Source organism: Acomys minous (genome assembly GCF_964271855.1).
Source record: "Acomys minous genome assembly, chromosome: 16".
Classification (NCBI taxonomy): Eukaryota; Metazoa; Chordata; class Mammalia; order Rodentia; family Muridae; genus Acomys; species Acomys minous.
In genome coordinates this window covers 10,472,252-10,490,491 of record NC_140498.1, presented here as the reverse complement: position 1 = coordinate 10,490,491, position 18,240 = coordinate 10,472,252, and the positions used below count along the sequence as shown (strand labels likewise).

Genomic DNA, 18,240 nt, shown 5'->3' with positions numbered 1-18,240 from the left:
GATTCCTTCATAGTAGGAGGAAGTAGGAACAGGAAAAAAAAATGTCCTTCCTACTTCAGACCTCACATTAAGGCCCTGGGGAAGGGCTGGAGAGATGGGTAGGCAGTTGGAAGCACCCGCTGCTCTTCTAGAAGACGCAGGTTCAGTTCCCAGCACCCACGTGGCAGCCCACAACCATTTGTAACTCCCATTTCAGGGGATCCAGCGCCCCCTTCTGGCCTCTGTGGGCACTAGGCACTTAAGTGGCGCACAGCCATACATGCCTGGGAGATCTGGGGCCTGTGGTGACAGCCTTGGGAAGATGGCGGCAGGAAGAGCTTCAGTTCAAAGTCATTCTGAACTAGATGGGGAGGCCCTGTATTCTGGGGTTTTTTGAATTTTGGGGTGGTTTGTTTGTCTTTTTTGTTGTTTTTTGTTGTGGTGGTGGTGGTAGTGGTGGTGGTAGTGATGGTTGTAGTTTGTTTTGTCTTGTCTTGTCTATTTATTTATTTTTTAAAAGATTTATTTATTAATTATTTATACAGTATTCTGCCCACATGTATACCTGCCTCCTCCCCACCACAAGAAGGTATCAGATCTCATTACAGATGGTTGTGAGCCACCATATGGTTGCTGGGAATTGAACTTGGGACCTTTGGAAGAGCAGACAGTGCTCTTAACCTCTGAGCCATCTTTCCAGCCCTGTCTTGTCTATTTAACTCATACTAAAGTCACCTGGGAAGAGACCTGAGTTGAAGAACTGCCTCTATTGTATTGGCCTATGGGCATGTCTATGGGGCATTTTTCTTGGCTCACAGCTGGGATGTGGGAGGGTGCAGCCCACTGTGGGTGACGCCACCCTGGGAAGATGGTCCTGGGGGGTTGTATAAGAAAGCAGACCACATGGGGTGCAAGCCAGTAAGCAGTCTTCCTCCATGGCTCCTACTCCACTCCTGCTTGTGTCCCCTCAGTGGTGAGCTGTGATTGGGGCTTATAAGCCAGATTAACCCTTTCTTCCTCCAGCCGGGTTTTGATCAGGGTTTTATCACAACTGAGAGTAGCTAGGGCACCTTGTCTCTGAATAGAAAACAAAACAAACAGTCCAAAAAGACTTGGAGGAAATAGGACCTTTCCTAGTGGCAGAGCACTTGCCCGCCATCAACAAGGTCCCTAGCTAAACTTCCAGCACTGCAAGAAAAACAATCAAGGAGAAAATTAAAATAACATTTAAGGTATGATCATAAAATTACACTGGACCAGGGATCTCACAGCTTGCTCTCACATGCATCAGGAGGGTGACGAATACAAGCCGTGGCTGCACAGAGAAGGGGTGGGGGGGCACTGTTTCTCTTCCCCCTCCACAGTGACATTAGCCCCTACGTCTTCGGATGCTGCTTTCTCACTAGAAATCCCAATATGAGAATCATAGGCCATTCAAAACTTTGCTTTGGGAAAAAGAAAACACTCAACATCATCTGGGCAAAGGGCATAGCTCAGATTGTAAAGTGATGCTTGCCTAGTATTCCCAAGTCCCTGGCTTCCATCCCCAGCACTACGGAAACAAAAATCAGGCAGTTTTGATGTCTAACCCAGGTGCAGAACGTCACATGAGGTCCTCAACGCCATGATCTGCATGCACCTCCCTCAGCTTTGCAGTCTCCAATTGGAGAGAACCTTGCACTACCTCTCACGCAGGACCTAGCTCTGCTGCGGGCCTGTAAATCAAGGCTTCCTTTACATTTTGCCTGGTCATGACCAGCCATAAACTACTTTCATAAGACAGGGTTTCACTGTTAGCCCAGGTTGAACTTGAACTCACAATCCCCTGTTTCTGTGTCCTGAAGGCTAAGATTACAGGCATACAGCACCACCCGTGCCCTAGCACTTCCTCCTTGTCTGGTGAGACACCCCAAACACCACTGGGCCCTAGGTGTGTGAGGAAATGAACAAAACACAACTGCAGCTTTGTCTCTGGCTGTTTCCAGCTAACAGGACCAGGACTAAAGAGTGACAGTCAGGTGAGGCTGTGCTCAGGGGAAAATGGGCCTCGGGTGAGCTTCCTGTTATCACATGTCAGGTGTGGAAAAGCAGGCAGCCTGCATTTTGAGGGGTCCATGGTAAGCAAAGAGTGAAGAGCCTGGTAAATAAGACATGCCTGAAGTGGCAAGAAGCGAATCCAAGGGCCCATTAGACGGCTCATTGGGTCAAGGTGCTTGCCGCCTTGTCTGACAACCTGAGTTCAGTCTCAGGAACCACGTGGTGAAAGGGGAAAACTGACTCCCACAAGTTGTCCTCTGACCTCCACACACATGCTGTGGCATGCACACACACACACACACACACACACACACACACACACACACACACAAATAAATAAATAAATGTATGAATGTAAGTAAGTAAATGGTTTTCAACAGAAAGACAAGACCCACAGGACTAGGTGACTGCCCAAAAAGGAAAATGAAAGAAAAGCTAAAGCCACAGGGACAGCTATGATGGCTTATGATGAACAGAGTGGAGGGGGAAAGCACAGAGGCCAACAACTGAGTGAGGTGAGGAGGAGGTGGCAGGCCACGATGAAGTCACGCGTGCCACATCCTTCCCATTGCCCCCAAGGCAGCTAGCGAGATGCCGGGAGGTCTGCGACAGTACGGGAGCTGTCGGGATACAGGTGGCAACTGGAGACAGGAAGGAAGCAGCTGCCTTTCTCAAGGGAGGGGCGCCAAAGGTGGGCCAGAGCTGTCCCCTTCCTTGCCAAGTCCCTCTCGCTCGTCTGCTCCCTTTCTACCCTCTGCCCTCTCCCAGGGGAGAATACCCCCCCCCCAAACAGGCACTATGCTTGGGCTAAAACCCCCCTGCCCTCCCATAGGCCACGCCCACCGTCTACAGAGCCCACCCATCACCACGTGTCCCGCTCCTTCGTGGCAATTCTTTCTTCTTATTAGACCATTGTCAGCGCACCACGTTCGTAACCTCCCATCTCTGCACCACAAAATGGCTTGTTTTCTACCAATCCGACTCCCAGTAGATATACACACTGCTCTAGCAGTCCAGCCAGCCTGCTCCTCTTAGGCCTTGTGCGCCGTGGCTTCTCCGCCACAGCAGCCTGACCACACTCCGGGCCTCTGCCGGGTGACTATCGCCTGGCGCCTGCCATCCGGGAACACGTCCCTCATGGCCCTCAGAGCCATCCCAGGCCACCGTGATTCAGGTCCCAGCCCCTAGCCCCTCTCAGCTACGATTCTCTATCTCCAGGACCTTTCCTCAGCCTCAGCTAGTGCAGTGTCATGTCCACACTCTCCATCCATGAGGTAAAAAAAGGTTCCTACACTGTTGAAAGACAGAAGACAAACAGGAACTGTCGCGACACGCTGGGGACTCTCCCTGGTTCGTACAAGGGTCTAGACAGAGAAGAGATGGCTGCGTTCAACTCGTTCAAGTACATAACTCCGGCCTTAAATTAAGTATGCTGTCTGAAGTACCCAGTAAGTGAGAAACTTCCCTGCCTCCTTTCTACCCTCATCCATCCCCACACTACAGGAAGCCTGCCTGTGTGATGGGGGATCTGTGACCCAGTTCCTCCTTTACCTGGATTTTTCTAGAAGGAAGTCTACAGTCCTGTATCACTCATTGTCCTTATGAATCCACCCTCCCCCCCCAAGGCAGACCACCTTTCCCAGGGCCTTTCTTTGGCCGTCGCTGTTGGCCATGTATGAAGGGCCTTGACTACTCTCTGTTCTCAATACAACTTGGACTTTTACACCCTCTGCCCCAGAAAGTAGGGTCCCTCAGACAGAGAAGAGGTGTGGACTCCCTAGACTCAGCCTGGCCACTCTGACCCTCAGCCCTCTAGGGAGCAGACAGGCCTGTACCAGAAAAGAGCCAAAGAACACGGAGGTGCAAACCTTCACACTGCCAACAGCAATATTCCCACGTAGAAACTAGATACAGATTTGCAGGGCCAAAACCAATGTTTCGTTCACTCCTTGACGTCACTTAAGAAATCTCTCCACAGCAAAGTCCTGTGTACACAGCCCCGGAAGCATCTTTCGGTGGCTTTCAGCTGGACAGGTCCCTCCACCCTGGTCTCCCTGAGTCTATCAGCACCCCCAAAGGGAAGCGGGCAGCCCACATTACCTGGTTGAGCAAGTATTTAACTTGTAACGTATAAAGAAAGGCTGCCTGCAAGAGAAAAAGAGGGCAGGGTTAGTTCTGCAGCCTGGCCATCCATAGGAGAGCTGGGTGCCATGGCAGGCTTGTCCCACGGCCACCCTGGCTGCCCTCTGTGCCACAAAGCTTCCTCTAAGCCTGGGCAAGCAGTGTGTGTGGTCCAGGGGCTTCACCCGCCTTCTATATTAATTACCATAATCTAAGAAACTCTAGTCCTGGGTTGAATGTGGAATGTTTCTTATAGATTTGTGTGTTTAAAAGTATGTGGTCCTCAGGTAGTCAGGCTGTTTGGGGGACGTTGTGGAAAGTTTGGGATATGGGATCTTATCTGGGAAATGTAGGGCCACGGGTTCTGTCTGGCCCAACTACAAACCTGAACTCTTGCTGCCTGGTGGGTCGTTGAGCTATAAAAGCAAGCTTCCCTGGGCTCCTGGGGTCACTGACAGGAGCCATCATGGGACTGTGAACTAAAAGTAAATCCTTGTCTAAGTTGCTTCTTTGGGGTATTTTTGTCCCATCAACAAAAGAGGTATGCCCCCACTCCCTGTCTAGCAAAAGGAGATACCATCTCCTTGGGTATATACTGACATCCTCGCATGGCACGGCTATTATCTTCTTTGGTGGAATAATGAAAAGATGTCACAGTTAAGCGGTTTTGTAGGACCGAGGGTACAGCTCAGTGATGGAGTACTCACAGCTCAGTTCCCAGCAGCCACGTGGTGGCTCACAACCATCTATAATGAGATCTGGTGCCCCCTGCTGGCCTGCTGGCTCACATGCAATACAGAATACTATATATATGTATCTCTCTCTCTCTTTTTTTTTTTTTTAAAGTACAATGCCAATTATGAAGGCAAATGGCTTCCATTATGGCAGACTGTGTGCCTCAGATTCATGCACAGAAGTCTATTCCTATATGCAACCAGATTTAGAGGGTGATTAAATCAAAATAAGAACACTGGAATGAGGCTCTAATCCAATAGGATTGGGATGTTTACAAGAAGAGGCAACCACGTTACATGGGAGCACCTGCAAGCCCAGGACAAAGACCTCAGGGAAAGCACCAAGGCTCACACAGTGACCTTTGACTTCCAGCCTTCAGCGTAAATTTCTGCTGTTGAAGTCTCCAGCTTGTGGCAGTCCCAGCAAACACCCAGCCCCTCTATCCAACTGAATAAACCTAGCTTTGACTGTTCATTGACCGCCTACAACTTGTTATTAAACATTAACACACACTTGCAGATCCATGTGATCACACACAACCGTCTAAAGGTCGAAGTGATGCTCTGGGAGGCTCTGACATAGGTAAGACTTTACCCCTTAAAAGAGTCATTCTGGACTCTTCTGCTAGTTGCCTCAAGTGTGCTCCAGGTACAAGAAGTGAAGGCAATGGCCCCATCCTAGAGTCTCTTTCGTTCTTTGAGTGACAAATGCTAGTGTGCCCTTAGGGATCATAAGTAAGAGCACACTTCTGTGATGAGGTGATGTCATGTGTGAGAATGACGTCAGCGAGCTCATGACATCCCAGCCACGTTTCACCCAAGGACCCCTTTGAAGACTCACAGGAAGTGCCGGGATGAAGATCATGACATAGGTCTGGGTGAGCCTATACAATAGAAAACAGTGACAATAATGACAAAGGCCACCTCTCCCGGGAAGAGTCAGAATGAAACAGTGGACACTGCTGGTGCAGTGCTCTTTGCTCCTAAATAAATGGAGCTTCGACTGTTGGAGCAGAGGGAAAACTATACAGAGCCTGGACCACCTTCCTGCTCCTCCCAGTCTTAAGCTCCCCTGAGCTTCACACACTGCGGCTGGACAGTCCCCAGCTATGGAAGTTGCCCAGGGCACTGCAGGCTATTTTCTCAGCCTTCCTGGTTCCCAAGCCCCTCTACCCAACAAGGTAGCCAGGCAGGTAGGTCTTCAGATACTGTCAAATGCCTGTGGGTTCAAAGCTGCTGGCATGGGGCAAGTACTTTTCAAAGATCTTCATCAGCTAAGACAGTGGGTCTTAAACATGGCAGCTCACCCATGGAAGATTTGAAAGTTATTAATGCCCAGGCCTCACCTCTACCAGTTAAGAATCTGGGAGTGTGTGGACTAGAGGCACAGAGAAGTATCTCTAGTACCAAGATGGTAAGAAATCACTAAGCAGGGGCTGGAGAGATGATGGCTCAGAGGTTAAGAGCACTGCCTGCTCCTCCAGAGGTCCTGAGTTCAATTCCCAGCAACCACATGGTGGCTCACAACCATCTACAGTGAGATCTGCTGCCCTCTTCTGACATGCATACATACAGGCAAGACAGTGTATGCATAATTAATAAATAAATCTTTTAAAAAAAAGAAAAGAAAAGAAATCTCGAAGCATTAACAGTCCACAGACTGCCATCCCAATGGGAAGATGTTTGTGAATGCAATGCCACTCAAAACTCTCAAGCCGGAAGCCTGTAATGAAAGGGAATTCGGGTCTCACGAGCCAGAAGGTATCGATGCCTGGGAAGGATCAGCCAAGATCAGCTTAAGCGCATCTCGGTGTGAGACCCCTGGCATCTGTCACCCAGAGGCTGAGTACGGATGGATGATCTCTCTGCAGAGGTGGAAGCCCTGCCCCTCCCCCAGCCCCCATCTTGCCTTACCTGGATACATCCGGGTCCTGCCTGAAGAGCAGCAGAATCTGCTCGGTGTTGATGAAGAGCGCCCAGCAGGGAAAGCAGCAGAGGAGCAGGATGAATGTCCCCCTCTGCAGGATGACCCCTACATGCTTCAAGTTCTGGCTGCCGTACGTCTGGGGGACACAGGCAGACAAACCCGGTTAAACAGGAGTGGCGCACGCTGCCCATCCCTCAGAGGCCTTCAGTCATGCCTCACAAGGAAGCAGGTGGCTTGGCCACTCTCTCTAGGGAAAGATCACGTGACTGACAGAGAGTTGGGCTTGCTGCGCTGGCCAGCATCACAGAAGAGCTCTACACAAGGCTAGCCCAGGCTAGGACCCAAGTAGCAATACCATGTTAAAGGTCCCGTGCGGTTCTAGTATGTTGTCGGGTTGGCATGGCCTGGAAGCCTGTTAGAAATGCATATTCTGGGGGCTGGAGAGATGGCTCAGTGGTTAAGAGGGCTGCCTGCTCTTCCAGAGGTCCTGAGTTCAATTCCCAGCAACCACATGGTGGCTCACAGCCATCTATAATGTAATCTGATATCCACTTCTGCAGATAAAGCACTCATTTGCAATACATAAATAAATAAATAAATAAATAAATAAATAAATGAAATGCAGATTCTTAGACTTGATTCCAGACCTACTAAAGCAGGAACTGGGCCGAGGACCGGCCTTGTGGGCCACCAGCTCCTCCCAATGCACAGAAGCCAGATCTTCTGTCCAGTCACATCTCCGTGGGAGCTTCAGAGCAGCGTTAGAGGGAAACAGACACCATCGGAGCTGGCAAGTACCAACAGCGCTCTGCTTAAAGCGGCTTAGCTTTTCAGCTCCAAGATGGTACAAAAGAAATGCACACATGGGAGAAACCAACCTTGCAGTTTTATTTCGGATCATTCCCCCAGGCTAGTGATATGAGGGTGTGATCCTCTCATTCTGTGTTGGGCAGCCCAGGAGCCCCAGTAACTATAGATCATGGGAGGGGGGGGGGACCAAGCTGTGTTCCATACTGCTGAGCCGGGATGTTCCCTAGGTGAGGGAGAGTCAGTGCATTTTCAACCTATGGTATTTTCCGTTTAGGTTGGATCTATCCAGATGTAACGCATATGGTCAAAGAGCATCTGTATGCAAGCTGGAATTGCCACCCCCTGGAGGATTCTGAGCATTCACCTGGGGGCAAGCAACCTGCAATTTGGCAAGCCTCTCCAGATAGGCCTGATGTAGACTCAGTTTCAGATGCCCAGGACCGCACTAAACTCCAACATGAACGTTACAGGAGAGGCTTTTACACAGGTCTACTGTTTGGTCAAAGGTGGGGTGAGGCAGCCATGCAGAACAACACTTTTTCTTTTTCTTTCGGCTTTTTGAAATAGGGTTTCTCTGTGTGGCATTGGCTGTCTTAGAACTTGCTTTGTGGACCAGGATGGCCTTGAACTCAGAGATCCACCTGCCTCTGCCTCCTGCGTGCTAGGATTAAAGGTGTACGCACCACCTGGCCAGAAAAACACTTGTGCCAGGGCTGAAGGCTCCCCCAGCCACACTTCAGTGATAGCAGTTACAGAGTCCATGGCTGGCAAAGGGTGGCAGAGGCTTGTGGCTCTGAGTTCATCAGCTGAGTGTGCACATGACCCTCCCTCTGGTGGAGGGTTCCTCCATCTGCAGACGCCAAAGACAAGCCATCAGGAGTCACTGAGAATGTGATCACTCCCGTTTACCTGGGAGATGAGGGTGTCACAAGCAGAAGACAAGCCATGTCCCACTGAAATGCCGGTGACACTGATAACCTGGAAGGGTACAGAGAATAGGTTAAAGTAGGCTGTTCTCTGTTCCTGCAGACCTGAGTCACGGTGCACCCAACCCCCTCCTAGAACACCTGCTCAGACCACTTGGGTCAGCTGGAACAATAGGCAAAGGCTCAGAGAGGGACGTCCAAAAAAACCAGGCCGCAGATAATAACAGCACAGCCTTTTTGAAGTCTTGGCTACCTTGCTCTCCTAAATGAACACGGGGCAACACAGCAGAAGTTTGGGGTGAACCTACTCACTTTGAGACTAAGGACCAGTTGAGCGTCTCTAATCCAAAACTCCACAACCCAAAATGTTTAGAAAGCTGAAACTTTAGCACTGATATGACAAAACACGGCAGATATTGGAGCGGTTTGGATTTTGGAGTTTCAGATTAGGTCTGTTCAGCTGGTTAAAGCAAGCAAATATTCTGAAATGCACAGAGGAATTCAAGACAGTCCCATGCTGCATCTCAGATAAATGTTTTCACCAGCGTGGCCCTGCATCACATGAAGAACACAGAAGCCAGTGCACAGTCAAGGCCAGTGCCTGCTGGGGATGTTACAGGCACACTTGACGTCACTGGAATCAGGAAGTAGCTTCGCAGGGGTCTCAAGCTGCTACCTCACCTAATCTGCAGCAAGGGTCACTGGGACAACAGTTGAGCCCAGCCTGCTGAAAGGGCTGGTTTGTCACAAGACCTCAGTCAATAGAAAGCTGCTCAGCCTTAACTGTGTGTAGTTCCATACTGCCTCAGTCTTTCAGATAAGGAGTTGGGGTTTTGCTCAATGGTAGAGGGTTTGCCTAGAGACCAGGCAATTAGGGACAGGGAGGACAAGGCGGGATAAGAACCCTGCAGAATCCATGTCTAAAGCACATGACTACAAAACCAAATCAGTTGATGGGGCTCCTTCACCTTGCATGGCCAGTTACCAACCACTGGCAGAGACTGGTGGCACACCTCCTTGTCTTTGGGGATTGTGTTCCCCACAAAGAAAGGATTTGGGGACCCTTCCAATTTCACTTTTGGAGACTGCTTTGGATCTAGACCCTACCCTCCCATTCCTTTTCTGGATTAGGACTTCCATTTGGGTCAGAAACGTTGGAGTATGCGTCACGTGCCACCTCCTGAGCACAGCAAACTTCAGAGCATCTGTGCAATCCCCTTTTCCCGTACTCATAGCCTGAGCCCCAGGGACCACATCTCAGATGATACGGTAACTGGGAAGATGCCTTCCAAAGATGGTTTCATCCAACTCACTAGGCCTGGGAATCTGCAAGATCACCCCCACAAAGAATAGTTCCTAAGGCTGCAGCCCCACTGGAAGCCCTAACTTCAGCCCAGTGGAACTTGTTTCAGACTCCTGACCCCCATCACTATAAGGAAGCACACAGCATGTTTCAACCACTGGCCTATGGTCATTTGTCACCGCAGCAGGTGGCACAGACAGGCAGCTTTATAAGCCTTTGTGGGGGGAAAAATCTCATATATACCGCAATTGCCAGTGTGACTGCATCCAGCTCCAGCTTGCCGAGGTGGCCACAGAACACCGAGCTTATGAAACTGATCAGGAACATCATCAGCTGGGCCAAGAACTGGGGGGAAGAAAACAGGAGAGAAGAGATCAGGATGAAAGCCTGTCACCACAGTGCATGAGAGAACATGGTGCTGCCCGTCCAACTCCCCAGGGAAAGGAATATGGATGCTGTTGACCCACATGACCAAATGTCTGACTTCAATATAGCATACAGTGTGTGCGTTCGCTAGTTTTAGGTTCAACTTGACACAAGATAGAATCATTTGGGAAGAGCAATTTTATTTTTTCGAAACAGGGTTTCTCTGTGTAGCCTTGGCTGGCGTGCACTCACTTTGTAGACCAGGCTAGCCTCGAACTCACATTGATCCGCCTGCCTCTGCCTCCCAAGTGCTGGGATTAAAGGCGTGTGTGTGTGCCAACATGCCCGACTCAGGCGTTCATATGAAAAGCTCCTATTTTATGGAATTCCTCTATCCCTCTGCTTTTGTGAAGGCTCAGCTACGAGGGCAAACATGTCCTCAACTGTCAAGCCGTTCTGCCTTACATTCCAGTGACCACTAGGAATTCATCCACAATGCTATGTCTCTGACACAAAAGCCCAGGAATCTGAGCTAAGTTCAGATAATTCATGTGGGGTGCGCTTTCAAAGGCCAGGCCAATCACCCCAGTCTCCTCCTGAAGCCTGTTGCTATTTTGCTGGGAGTGTGCCGATAACTTTGCTCACTCCCCAGGTTGGCAACTGAACACAGCCAGTACCTTCTGGAGCAGGGCTCTGGAGAGGAGATTTGCTGACCTCCCAGCTCTTGGCTGCAAGGTTTTGGGTGAGCACTTGGCCACAGACATAAGAGTCACCTGCAGATATTCAAAATGCTCCCTGACCCATCTCAGCATATTGATTTAGGAGGTTTGTGGGGCTGAGCAGCCTGCATTGCTATACTTTCTCTACCTCTGTGCCATGCAGAGATGCATATGACCAACAAGCATACCTTGAGACTACCCAAGACCCTTCGGGGCTATGCTGCAGGAAGCCATGATGCTTCCGGACAAGGATTGGTTCTCTCACAGAGCTCAATGGCTGCTCTGTGAGCAACAGTGAACTGAAGTGGTCATAGCTTGGGCAGAGCCACATACATCACAGAAGTTACCAGAGTATGGGCAGGGTGCAACTCTGTAGTGGGGTCATGTACTTAGGACACAAGAGACCCTGGCTCACTCCTCCTCACTCATATCCCCAGTCAGCAGGCCGATGGCGGTACTTTCCTTCTTTTTTGTCCAGGGATACTGATACTGCTCTCTCTCTCTCTTTTTTTTTTTTCCCAATCAGGCCACAGTACATAAACCTGGGAGCAAGACCCTTCCTGCCCTGTAACTTAAGATGGGAGAAGACGGCGCGTGCTTGGGCCTGGTGCTTGGAGAGAGAGCAAGTAACGACCTGCTCAGTGGCCTGTGCAGGAGCGCTAGAAGAGCCTGGCTCATCCTCCCCCACAATGGCCTGAAAGGCCACTCTTAGCAACAATATGTCAGCAAGGAGCACAAGCATCGTCTGGGACATTCTTCCTTGTACACTTGAGGAAGCTCAGCCCAGAGTCATCTGACTCAACTCAGACCACAATAGTGTCTTTGAAATGCGCAGTGTATTGGGGATGCCAGCCCTGTAGTGCCCGGTCTGATTTTTCCGCCACCCCACCTTGGAAGCCCTAACACAGTCAGAAAAGATATGGAAGGTACAATAACACAGCTGAGCACTTCTGCATAGAGAGCTGAGAAAGCCCTGACCTCCCACGGGGGTCCCTTGAGGCAGCTAAAAGCAGGATAAGAGCCTGACATCTTGGCCTTCACTCTGTATCTGCGTCCTTTACTTGGAACTAGATCTCTGCCTGCTGCACCACCTAGGCACGTTAATCACTTACAGGGTACGGGTTAAGAACCAGTAATACCTAACCCATCTATCTCACCCCCTTGAAGGATAAAGGCACAAAGATAAGGGCAACGGAGGCATCTTGCTGCCAGCTGCCCTAACACCCTGCTCCAGCCCCCACGGTATCTGAAAATCCCCAGGCATGTTCTAATCCTTTGGTCATGTTGGATCCCAAGAACATCAGAGCCTTCTGGACAGACCACTCATGAGAGATTACCTCTCAAGTGATAGTAATCACCTCCTAAAGGAAACTAAGGTACCCCCCTCCCTACACGCAGAGTAACCATCTGGTGCGGCCAGCAGCTTGTCCTCTCGAATGGCGACATGGCAGAACCAAGGCTGAAATGACAGACAGACAGCCATGCCACCGTGTGAGAACAGCGATGTCTCCAGGAGCCTAGTAAATAAAGTTGAGCTCAAAACTGCATGAAGAACTTGCCAGGCAGAGATGAGGGCCAGAGAACTTCCCGAAGCAAGAAGCTTGGGGCTCCAGCTCTGAGAGGAGGCTGGCTGGGTGGACAGGTGGGCGTGAGGTAGGGCGTGGTGGCTAAGCAGGGGCCAGAGCACAGAACTGAGCTCAGGGTTTGAGCAAGGAGCTTTGCCGCTTTGTTCGACAGATACCCATGTGTAAAAGGACTGTGGCTGCTCCACGGGGAGAATTTCGGGAAGAGCCCTGGAGGGGATTCAGTGAATGAGAAAGTGCACAGCCTGCCAGCCTGTGAGATGGCTCAGCCAAGAAAGGCGCTCGCTGTCAAGCTGAACCGACCGAGTTCAATGCCTGAGACCCCATGGTAGAAGTCCAGAGCCTACTCCTGGCAAGGTGCCCTCCGGCCTCCACCAGTGTACCGTAGACACACACACACACACACACACACACACACACACACACACACACACACACAACCAAAAACACAAACACACACAAACATACACACTCTGACTTTGTAAGTATATGTAAAGAGAAAGAAAGAAGGCAGATGCTCGGAGGGGGTTAGCTTGGCCACCCTGCCTGTTTTACAGTGGAAGCCTGGGAGGACAGGGCAGTGGACAAGAAGCACCGCCCTGGGAGGACAGGGGGTGCCCAACAGCTGGGCACAGAGGTGGAGGAACCAAGAGACTAAGCTCACTGAGACAGAAATCTTGATGGCGCCCTTGCAAAGCAGCCACCAGGTCACCGGACTGCTCCTGCTGAGGACTTAGAGGGGAAATTCCCAAGTGATCTAAGGGAGGGCCCCTCCTCTTTTCCTGTTGGTCTTGGCGGCTTTGCCTTTCTTTCTTTCTTTCTTTCTTTCTTTCTTTCTTTCTTTCTTTCTTTCTTTCTCCCCCTGATGAATATGCTGTGCCGGGAAGAAGCCAGCATGTATGTATGCATGCATGTGTACATTTATGTTCCCATGCAGGAAAAGGAACCAGTTTCCCTGTATCACCCTGGTGCTGGGGGGGGGGGGGGGGTTGGGTCAGGTGAGCAGGAGAGGACAGGCGCTCCGGATGCTGTTGGCACCACCTTTCCTTTTTGGATTTCTGAAGCAGGAGCTCATTCCGAAGGCCAGGATGGCCTGGAGCTGTACAGAGCTGGAGTCGCCTTCTGCCCCAGTCTCCTCCCAAACACTGAGATTCCAGGCCCATGGCAGCCACACCACACCTGGCTCTTAGAAAGCTTTTACTGGCCGGGCGTGGTAGTGCACACCTTTAATCCCAGCACTAGGGAGGCAGAGGCAGGTGGATCGCTGTGAGTTCGAGGCCAGCTTGGACTACAGAATGAGTCCAGGACAGCCAAGGCTACACAGAGAAACCCTGTCTCGGAAAAAAAAGAAGAAGAAGAAGAAAAGCTTTTCCTGCAGCAATGCACCGAGGCTAAATTGAGGCAAAGCTAGCTGCTTCTCACTTTATGGAGAGGAGAGGGGAGCTGCTCTGAGTTCACGGGCTGGTCCCCAACACACCTGGGAAGATCCAAGCAGGGAACGGAACTCCAAATCCAGAGACTGAGCGTCAGGAGCTCCTGTCCACAGAGAGCTGTGAGCTCCTGTGCTCCTGGTGGACCTGAAGCTGATGGCTTCGCGCTGGACTTCGTTCAGCTGCTCTACACCCTGTTGTGTATTCGGTAACGGGGTCGTCATTCCAAAAGGCCACACATGCCGGGGATCAGGGGCACCAAGGTGCTTGAATGTCTGCCTCTTAGCCAAAAGTATATTCACTCACAGGCAGATTCTTTTTTTTTGTTTTTGTTTTTTGTTTTGTTTTGTTTTATGTTTTTTTTTTGTTTTGTTTTTTACACAGGGTTTCTCTGTGTAGCCTTGGCTGACCTAGACTCACTTTGTAAACCAGGCTGGCCTCGAACTCACAGCAATCGGCCTGCCTCTGCCTCCGGTTTTTGTTTTTTTGAGACAGGGTTTCTCTGTGTAGCCTTGGCTGTCCTGGACTCGCTTTGTAGACCAGGCTGGCCTCGAACTCACAACGATCCTCTGCCTCCGGAGTGCTGGGATAAAAGGCGAGCGCCACCACCACCTGGCCTTACTGGCAGATTCTTTTGGCCAGAGAAGTGGCTTTCTCACCCTTGAGGACTGAAAAAAAGAAAGAAAGAAAGAAAGAAAGAAAGAAAGAAAGAAAGAAAGAAAGAAAGAAAGAAAGAAAGAAAGAAAGAAAGAAAGAAAGGAAGGAGGAAGAAAGACAACCACACTGGCAGAGGGTAGGAGTAAGAACATCTGTCATGTGGGTCTGTGGTCTATAAAACCCACATTGCTTCTGAGAGACACCGTTGACGGAGATCTAGCCTAATGAGTAAAACCAACCTCACTGATAGGAGCAACTCCACCTCAAAGAGAACCTCATTTAAAACTCAGGTTTTGAGCACAGTGCTTGGTGGGAGAGGAGCTGGCTCTAGATTCCAAATAGTTTCGAAAACCCTAATTCCGTGATGACAGTTCACCTTTTTTGTTCCATGTCTGTACCTCGAGTTGATTCTATAGATGCCCGTCCCCATGGCTTCACTGCTTGTTTGCAACAAAACAAAACAAGTCTGAGTATTTCTACTTTCAGAAACGTCTGGCTTCAGGGCGCACGCGGAGGCACCAGGCTCTGCGCATCCGCATAGCCCTGGCTGGCCGCCCGCTCTCCCGGTCCCCAAGCCCGCTAAGTCAGACCCAGGCAACTTAGGTAACAGGGCCCCAATCCTTGGGGACTGGCCCGAAACCTGACTCACCGCAGGACCCGCCAGGACCAAGAGCGCCCGCAGCTCCTCTTGAAAGCCGGACAGCAGCAGGCGGCGCAGTCCGCCGCGCTCGGATGCAGTGTCCGCGCCTCCCGCCGCGGGAGCGGGCTCCTCGGGTAGCTCCATGTGGACTCCGTGCTGTGGGGGCCCGGACGCAGCAAGGGGACCCACAGGCTTGGCCGCCTCCAGTCCCCGCCCTCGGCCGCCTCCCAAGCCCGCCCAGTGCTGGCCCAGACGCAGTCTCTGCGACCTTGGACGCACCCCTTGCCCCTGCAACCCGGAGGCCGGCGCGCGTCTCCAAAGGTCGGCGCCCTAACTCCCAGACAGAAAAGTTTAAAGAAGTGGTGTGAGCAAACAGAAAGCACGCTACGGAGGCAGCTACCTTCCAGTCTCCTACGCTGGGGAGGGGGGGACGGGCGGGGACGGGGAGACGGGACAGGGTGAGAGCGCAGGAGGGTGCGGTTCAGAAATTTGCAGTACGGAAGGACTTAAGAGTCCCGAGGCATGATTCTACTGTGGTCAGCCAAGGGTCGGTACTGGCAGTCGCGGGTTCTTGAGGTCTCTTCTGTACAGCTTGTGGTCAGGTCAACACGTACTTTATTATGGGGTTGGTCTCTCTGTCTCTCTGTCTCTCTGTCTCTGTCTCTGTCTCTGTCTCTCTGTGTCTCTGTCTCTGTCTCTGTCTCTGTCTCTGTCTCTCCCTCCCTCCCTCTCTCTCTCTGTCTCTCTCTCTGTCTGTCTCTCTCTCTCTCTCTCTCTCTCTCTCTCTCTCTCTCTCTCTCTCTCTCTCTCTCTCCAATTGTTCTACCAGCCTCTACCAGGAAAGAAAAGCAAGCTTTCCAAGTGGCACAAAAGAGTTGCTGATCTTGGATGGTCATCAGCCAGAAGAGACAGGAGACATTGTGGCAGGAATATGCAGGTTCAAGGGATACCTGCAGCCTGGGAAAATACAGGCATGTCACCAGGACCACCACCCCCGTTTCCCCCACCCCCCACCCCCGCTTGCCTCATATGTAAACTCAAGATGCCTCTTCTTCAGCGCCTCCCGCTTCCAGCCCAGCACAAAAACATCGCCTCACAGATGTTAGGTCCAAGACAAAGGTGACTTCCGTGAGAGGCTAAAGTCCCTCCCGTGGCAAGTGACCCTGAATCCCAAATGTGTTAGCTCACTGTTAGTTTCATGTTGCTGTGACAAACTTGTCCAGGGCGGTGCAGGAGGAGCAGGAAAACAGCTTTAGAACTCACGGAATGCAGCCCACCGCTCAGCACGCGCTAATAGGTGTGTCTCGGGAAGCAGAGCCCTGCGCACTGCGCGTCCTGAGGACTCCGTGCAGTTGTGGGGTTTTGCTGTGCACGTTTCACCACTTCCTTTACAATCTGTGAGTGGTATGAAAACTCTAAGGGGGCCTGGCGTGGTGGCACACGCCTTTAATCCCAGCACTCAGGAGGCAGAGGCAGGAGGATCGCTGTGAGTTCGAGGCCAGCCTGGTCTACAAAGCAAGCCCAGGGTCACACAGAGAAACCCTCTCTGGAAAACAAACAAAAAAACAAAAGAAAAAGAAAGAAAAGTCTAAGGGGGCTTCCAGCCCCTCCCTAGGCAATATCCCTAGCACTCACACTAACAAGGCTTGATCTCTTCAGGCACTGCTGCTGGAGCAGATTAAGGGTTCAGTCACCACCCTTGGATACAGATTGTTAGTAATGACCACAACCCTTAGAAAGAATTTGGAAAAATAGATTGTTAGTAAGGTTTGATTAAGATGTTTTTGTCTCTGATGTAGAAAATCTTAGGGAGCAATTTGAAGTTCAGAAAAGTACACCCTTAAACGTTGAGCTAGGGACTTCTGGAGGTTAGGGAGCAGGAACAGTACTCCAGTTAGCACTCACTGAATCTGGATTGATGATCACAAGTAATTCCTTGTACCTGTCCCTGCCCTCAGCTTCATGATATAATTTAATAAAAATTGTTGATGAGTAGATGTGCACCTACAGGATTTAAAGTAAAAATGGCTGACTGTTTTTTATATAAAAGTTCAGAGTTATGATTTTTAAAAGGTTTTGTAAGATTACTTTTTAAGATAATTGATTCTTTCTTAGTAACCCTGCATTGCAATCTGCCAGTCAAGAGAAACTGGCTGAAAAAAATTACCTCACTTGCTAACATTTTATTAATCTGTAACAAGTTGCTTAATTATAAATATATGTGGGTTCTGGGGAATAATTTGTTTTTCACATTTGTTTTTCACCCATAATATGTAAAACAGTTGATTATATGAGGAAATTGGGCAACATGTATGTTCTATGTATATTCATTGTAATTGTTCACTTAAAAAAAGGAATTTAATCACATTATGATTTTTGTACTGCTTGAAATATTTTGTTGGGTATATATAAGCTGTGTGAGGAAAAATAAGATCTGTTGGAGCTCACTCTCTGGAGTTTGCTCCATCCACTCAATATGCATGTGTGTATATGTGTATGTATGTAAAGTTAGTCAGAGCTTGTTGGAATTTGCTCCATCCACCCAATGTGTGAATGCATTTGTGTGTGTGTGTGTGTGTGTGTGTGTGTGTGTGTGTGTGAAATTGTTGAAGCTTGTTGAAGTTTGTTGGAATTTGCTCATTGGAACTTTGTCTTGCTTCATCCACTGTGTGTGTATGTGTGTGTGATTCTTTTCCCTCTTTTCTCTCTTTTTCTTTGCCAGCTACAAGTCGTTCTGGCCCAGAGAATCAAGCTTTATACCCTCAGAAAAAAGTCTGCTGAGTGATCAGTCATTGACTCTACCCACACTACCTCAATCTACCCTAATCTGTTGAAATTAGTCTTTTAAATAAGAACTTTTATATTAAAAAAAAATAGCTGGGTGTGGTGACACACGCCTTTAATCCCAGCACTCGGGGAGGCAGAGGCAGGTGGATTGCTGTGAGTTCGAGGCCAGCCTGGTCTACACAGCACGTCCAGGATAGCCAAGGCTAACACAGAGAGACCCT

At 50.1% G+C, this 18,240-nt stretch overlaps 1 protein-coding gene across 2 annotated transcripts in view; it reads right to left on the bottom strand.

The window, feature by feature from the left end:
• Positions 1–15,534, bottom strand: part of LOC311585675 (multidrug and toxin extrusion protein 1) — a 36,340-nt gene extending 20,806 nt beyond the window's left edge. The window contains exons 1-6 of one of the 2 annotated variants that reach the window (XM_084761140.1): positions 15,242–15,534; positions 10,081–10,182; positions 8,518–8,586; positions 6,786–6,934; positions 5,713–5,755; positions 4,117–4,161 (exon numbers count right to left, since the gene is read on the bottom strand). In XM_084761140.1, the coding sequence (XP_084617266.1) occupies positions 4,117–4,161; positions 5,713–5,755; positions 6,786–6,934; positions 8,518–8,586; positions 10,081–10,182; positions 15,242–15,376 (543 nt within the window). In that variant the 5' untranslated portion in view covers positions 15,377–15,534. Of the gene's footprint in view, positions 1–4,116; positions 4,162–5,712; positions 5,756–6,785; positions 6,935–8,517; positions 8,587–10,080; positions 10,183–13,982; positions 14,175–15,241 lie in introns of those variants that run through there. The other variant, XM_084761139.1, reaches the window with a different exon arrangement.
• Between the last annotated feature and the right edge of the window lie 2,706 nt (positions 15,535–18,240).